This window comes from Abramis brama (assembly GCF_963993115.1).
Source record: "Abramis brama genome assembly, chromosome: 4".
Taxonomy (NCBI): Eukaryota; Metazoa; Chordata; class Actinopteri; order Cypriniformes; family Leuciscidae; genus Abramis; species Abramis brama.
In genome coordinates this window covers 54,709,309-54,716,056 of record NC_139966.1, presented here as the reverse complement: position 1 = coordinate 54,716,056, position 6,748 = coordinate 54,709,309, and the positions used below count along the sequence as shown (strand labels likewise).

The following is a 6,748-nucleotide window of genomic DNA, read 5'->3' as shown; positions in this document are numbered from 1 at the left end:
AGTGGTAACAAGGCATGATGGATCCATGTTCTCATTCTGTTTACACCAAATTCTGACTCTACCATCTGAATGTCTCAACAGAAATCGAGACTCATCAGACCAGGCAACATTTTTCCAGTCTTCAACTGTCCAATTTTGGTGAGCTCATGCAAGTTGTAGCCTCTTTTTCCTATTTGTAGTGGAGATGAGTGGTACCCGGTGGGGTCTTCTGCTGTTGTAGCCCATCCGCCTCAAGGTTGTGCGTGTTGTGGCTTCACAAATGCTTTCCTGCATACCTCGGTTGTAACGAGTGGTTATTTCAGTCAAAGTTGCTCTTCTATCAGCTTGAATCAGTCGGCCCATTCTCCTCTGACCTCTAGCATCAACAAGGCATTTTCGCCCACAGGACTGCCGCATACTGGATGTGTTTCCCTTTTCACACCATTCTTTGTAAACCCTAGAAATGGTTGTGCGTGAAAATCCCAGTAACTGAGCAGATTGTGAAATACTCAGACTGGCCCCTCTGGCACCAACAACCATGCCACGCTCAAAATTGCTTAAATCACCTTTCTTTCCCATTCTGACATTCAGTTTGGAGTTCAGGAGATTGTCTTGACCAGGACCACACCCCTAAATGCATTGAAGCAACTGCCATGTGATTGGTTGATTAGATAATTGCATTAATGAGAAATTGAACAGGTGTTCCTAATAATCCTTTAGGTGAGTGTATATATATTCATGAATTGAATCATTAAAACTTGCCCCAACCTGACATATTATCATTACAATATCTGAATATAATTAAATAACAGTGCGGTTTTATTGATTTCACTTGTTTATCCAACAGATATAAATAAAATATCACCATTGCACAAGTTTGTTTGGATGACAGAATTCACAAAAAAAAAATTGTCTCAATTATAATTTTTATGAGTTTTATCTAGGTGTTTGAAACCAATATAAAAAACCCACAAGCATTTGAAACTCATAGTTACTGTAATATTGCTCCCGATGTGACAACTAGCCCCGGTCTCAAATGGAAGCATTGTGTTGTTTCGGTACAGATTCACATATATAATTCATGGAGCATTTACCGAAGGTATCTCCAGGTTCAGGAGAGTTCAACAGATGACATAGACACATCAAACTGTCCCGCTTTCGTCAACCAGACTCTAGTGACCAGGAAGACAAGCATAGTTCACAGCTATTTTTAAGCCTGGCAACCACACAATGTTCAGCTGCAACCTGATGCTCTGTGCCAAGTCACGTTGTGAGTGAGTCTTTCAGGCGGTTAGTGCTGTCACCCAGTCAGCATTAGCCAGGCATGTCTGTGGAAGAGCTTGCACCCTCCATGGACTCTCACAACATGGAGACAGACATCTGCAGGGACTGGATGATGAAAAACAAAGAGGAAATCATAAGATTAGAGAAAAGCGTAGAGCGGATATCCGATGGAAGCTCTGCAGATGAATCAGACGAGGTGGAACCCGAGCCCCCACCGGTAGCCGTACGAAGAAAGGTGTCGTTTGCGGATGCCTTTGGTCTAGACCTGGTTTCCGTGAAGGAGTACGATAGCCGGCATATATCAAGGCCGGAGGCGGACGGTAGAGAGGGTGAGGAATACTACATCTCATGCCTCTTCACCGTCCCAGTCTTAAACCAGGACATGGAGGTGAGACTTCAGCAGCAGAAGCTGGAGCTGGAGCGCATCGAGCTTCTCCCTGGAACCACCACGATCCGGGGCATCGTCCGCGTTCTCAACCTCTGCTTCCGCAAGGCTGTCTACATCCGCGTCTCGATGGACGGCTGGCAGAGCCACTCCGAGCTCCTGGCCGAGTACGTGCCCGGGTCTAGCGATGGAGAGACGGACTGCTTCTCTTTCCTTCTCGTGTTGACGCCTCCATTCCAGGTCGAAGGGGTTCGGATGGAGTTCTGTCTGCGCTACGAGAGCGATGTCGGAACCTTCTGGGACAACAACGGAGGGACGAACTACATCGTCTTCTGCCACCAAAGACGAAGGAGCGATCAGAGAGAAAAAGAGAAAGAAAGTGAAAGGGAGAAGTTAGTAGAGGAGAGTAACCAGAAAAGCATCAGGAGCTGCCTTAAAACAATCAGGTAGGAAACACTATCACTAGAATCATCACTTTTACTCACACTTACAGTCAGGATTTGAACACAGTGCTTATTGGAAGTATTAAACTTTGATGTGAGACTCGATACCTAAAATCATGCAGATTACTGAGTTCAAGAGACTATTTTAGTCATGTAGATGGTGAAACTGTCCAAGAAAAAAACCCAGACGTATTTCTCTGGTTGTCCAATCAAGCGCAAAACTTTGTTTTGACTGGAGATGGTGTGTTTAAACATATGGCTGGTGTGTGTAATTGAAAACCTGCCGTACATTTACAGTAAAGAGATCTACACGGAGGCGACACCCGCAGAGGCGAGCAGGGAGATCTCAGGTGGGTTTCTTATGTGGAAATCTGGAAATATGGTGCTTTGATTCTTCCTGAGACTGAGTTTGACTTTGTTTCCTTTTCCAGAGCAAGTCACATCCAAAACAGTGGAAGAAGCAGGAATCACTCCCTGCAAATCCCTTCAGGACTGCTGCAAAACTCTGGTATGGTCAATGAGTGTCCTGTCAAGGTTTAGAGACAAAGAAGTGCATTTAGTGAAGTGAAGTGAAGTGAAGTGACGTGAAGGCCAAGTATGGTAACCCATGCAAGTTAGTCTCACACACACACACACACACACACACACACACACACACACACACACACACACACACACACACACACACACACACACACACACACTGCAAACCGTGGACACCCAGAGAAGTGGGCAGCTATTTGCTGTGGCGCCCGGGGAGTGATTGGGGGTTTGATGCCTTGCCCAGGGGCAACTCAGGATTCTCTAACAATAAGGCCCGAAAAAGGGGCAGTTAGAAAAATTATTTACTCAACTTTGTCATTTTACCTGTTTTTTCCCCTCGTGGAACATAAACAAAAGGAAATCATTACTTTCATTGAATAAAAAAAAAATAAGAGTATCCTGTTTTTTTTCTGCCAAAAAAACAATGGAAAGATATAAAGGAGTTGGAACAATGTTTTTGGGTGAACTATCCTTTCCCTGTTTTCACTGTTATACGGTAGGGGGCGCTATAACGCATCTTTTGAAAGAGTCCTGAATCTTCTGATCAAAACACAGGCAAAGAAGAAGCAGAAACAAGCAATATCGTAATGCAAAATAACGTGATCATCAACATTAAACAGCATATAGATCAAAACTGCCTAATGCTACTGAATGAACTGTCGACCAGGAGCTACAGGACTGTTCAAGCATCCGGGGTGTTGATGGACTCGATCTACTCCATCTATGTGTTGATCATCGTTCTGAATCCGATCTTGATGGTCTGTAACAAAAACACGATTTTCTCAGCTTTTTGCTCAAAATTTTGCTTTTTTTTAAGCAGACCCACATTCAAGCGTTGATAATAGAAGAATGCATTATAAAGATAGAGTAACTAGAATAAAACAGGTTTTTTGTTTAAAAGCAGAGGCTTTGTTCTTTCTTTTGATATATTGCATGTTCAGATATTCATACAACAAAATATTCTGAACCTTTTGAAAACACTGGCGTTGGCTGTCAACTTAAAAAAAAAAAAAACCTTGGGGGGGGGGGGAAGAGTTAAAAAGTACAACAATTTGTGAACTACAAATTATTAGTCAGGATAAATTGAAATAAATTAACGCCATTTTGCAAAAATGAAATGCCTCTCATTACAAACAAGACAAGATAAAGTCAGCAAAAACCAAAACATTTTCTCCATATTGTGTCTTTTTTTTTGACAGGTGGATCGTCGTAGGAAACGTCAAGCTGCTCGTTTGGCACACGTGCAAGACTTCTTCGCTCAGAAAGCAATGGAAACCCAGAATAGATGTAACTCCAACACAAATGAAAGTACCACATCCATCTCAAGGCTTAGTATGCCAAGTAGAACTGACTTGCCGGTTGTCCACAGCCGACAAGGATACGGTATGGACACGCCACCTATACTAATGTACCACCAGATCCCTTTACTTTCTCTGGACTGGGGCAGTACAACAACAACAACAACAACCCCTCCCCATGCAAACCCTCCCGATGCCTACAGTGAAACAGGCTGGCAAGTTGAAGATCACCTAGCAAAATCGACTTCTGACATTGGGAAAGCTTTTCTTAACAGCACTGACACAACACACACTCACAGTGATATACAGGAACAAACGTGTGCTCCTACTGAGACACTTTGCCAATCAGAAGTTTTAGATTCAAGAGACAAAGTCGTAATTCCACTGGAGGACAAGGGAGCTGAGAAAGACAACAATAATGGGTCTTGTGGCATGACAGCCATGGAAATTGTAAGATGTGATCCCACAGAGCAATCAAAAGGTCCTTCTAGAGATCAGGTTTTGGGTTACCAGCGAGTGACAGAGCCAAGGCTCACTACCATACCATGTTGTGCTCTGGGATCGGAGCCAGAGAGGGTGGGAAGAGAGTTCGAGGCATCTCGCGACCGCCAAGCCCCACATCATGAGCACACAAGGGGATCTTTGAGTCAAGACACGACCAAGACAAGCCCGGGGGACGAAACTCGAACCGCACATGACACCGAGACTCAGAATTCAGAAGCCGGAGATGGAATCTCACCTGAAGAATGCACAGGCAGCTTCGACACCTCAAAGGTTAAAGAAAACACACACAGAGCGGTCAAAGACACCCTGACATTTACGGGTATCAGGGACGTGTCACTCACAAATAGACAGGCCAAGGGATCTTCTTCAAAAAGGAAAGATATAAATAAAGATGATAGCGAGGAGCAGGTGGAAATGAGAGCGTTTTATAGAGAAGTGCATGAAGTGCACAGTAGAAAAGGACGAGATGAAACAACTACGGATCACAGCACAGAAATACAGAGCGTTTCATCGTGCGTGAGCGAGGCGTTTAATGAGAGCGAATTATGCATGTCGAACAAGAATCTTAACAAAGACAATTCAGAGCTGCTGGAAATCGAAGAGAGGCGGTTTGAGGCAAACGAAGGACTTAAAATGAAGGAGCAACTGAATGAGACGACTGCTAAAGAAGGCGAGAGCGCTGACGAACGTTCAGAAACCAAACGAGAGCTTGTAAGTGACAATTGCACAGACGGAGAAGAGAAAGAGTTTGAGTTGCTCAAGGCGACCTATCCAACAGTTAGCACTGACCCATCCAAGCTCCTCCTTCAGACAACATCTGCAAAGAAAAGTGAGCTCGCTTCTCCAGATGAGGACTTTGAGCTTGGGAAGACTCTCAGAAATTTTCAAGAACCCCAGCGACTGAACCAAGAAGGTGAACACCTCACGCCATTACCCAGCATGCACCTGTCCTGGGTGGACGGAAGCAGCAGGAACTTGTCATGGTGGAGGGAGTTCAGCTCCATGGGTCACATGGCCAAGGCTCTTGTGTATGCTATTCTGTTTGTGATCTTCATAACGGCGTATCTGTACGACCTGCCGACCTGGCTTGGACTATCTGTTTTCTCTGTGCTGGTTGTGCAGCCAGGGCATGAAACAGCGTCTGGATGGGGCTGTTGATGTGGACTGAGATCAGGCTTGTCAAATGATGTGCGTTTCTTAAACGAGAAGTGACATGAAGTGATGCTACGGGCCCAGCTTAGTTTTTCACTGAAAATATCTAAAAGTCCTTAAAAGAAGATATATTTAAGCTACTTGACAAGAAACAGCACGCAAGATATGAAGACGTATTTTGATTTTCATATATTGTATCTTTTGTAAGTGTAAAAAAAGATCTTCCACAGACAAAAAACAAAACAAAACATAAACACTCATATTGTAACGGTCACCTGTTTACATCAGACTATTGTCATTCCCTCATGAACTACATTTCCCATAACTCACTGCCCGGTCTTCTTCATCCCTGATTGCATCCACCTGTATCTCATTACCTTGTCAGTCTCAGCCTATTTAGACCATGTACACTCATTCATTCCCTGCAAAGTCTTGTTTAGTGTTAAGGCCCTTGCACACGGAGTCCGAAATTCGCATCCAAAATTTTCGCATGTTAAAAAATAAATACGACCTCACGTTATGTCAATCACGCTTGCACACTGCCTCCAAAACATTCATCCGTCATAAAAAAATTCGGATCAGGTTTGATTTTCAGCGTTTTTTACGCATCAGTAGCAAGCATTTTGAATGGTGTTTTGACAATTCAGAGCCACCGAATCACGAATATTCACGAATACGAAAAAACGCATGCGACAATTTCGGACTCAGTGTGCAAGGACCTTTACACTGCAGTTCCAAGCATTCTCCCTGGTTTCATGTCTCTTGGTTTTTGGATTTCTTGCCTGTTCCGTGGATTACTCTTTTGCCCGTGTTCCCTGCCTTGTTGTGTTTGTTTGTATGGACTTTGGATTACGTCTTTGGATTACCCTGTTCAATAAATACTGCATTTGGATCCTCAACCTTCATGTCTCAGAGCAGTTCTTGACACATATAAATGCCTCTTAATGCCTCATGTATTGTTGCTTCTCAAATTGATCTTGTTTCAAGGATTTTAGATATTTTAGAATTAAAATTACATAAAATAATAATAATAATTCATTTAAATTGTACTAAATATTTTTGAAAAGAAATTCAAACCTACCCTAATGAAAAAAAAAAAAAAAAAACGTATACCAAAATGTATTTAAAATATGTTTATTTCAAAGCCATTAACATTTACT

At 43.0% G+C, this 6,748-nt stretch overlaps 1 protein-coding gene across 1 annotated transcript; it reads left to right on the top strand.

Moving 5' to 3' along the window:
* The first annotated feature begins 852 nt into the window (after nucleotides 1–852).
* On the top strand, nucleotides 853–6,481 carry ppp1r3aa (protein phosphatase 1, regulatory subunit 3Aa). Its single transcript, XM_084110687.1, has 4 exons — nucleotides 853–2,094; nucleotides 2,389–2,441; nucleotides 2,523–2,599; nucleotides 3,834–6,481. The coding sequence occupies exons 1-4, from the start codon at nucleotides 1,304–1,306 to the stop codon at nucleotides 5,592–5,594; spliced, it is 2,682 nt and encodes an 893-aa protein (XP_083966813.1). The 5' UTR covers nucleotides 853–1,303; the 3' UTR covers nucleotides 5,595–6,481.
* Nucleotides 6,482–6,748: the final 267 nt, after the last annotated feature.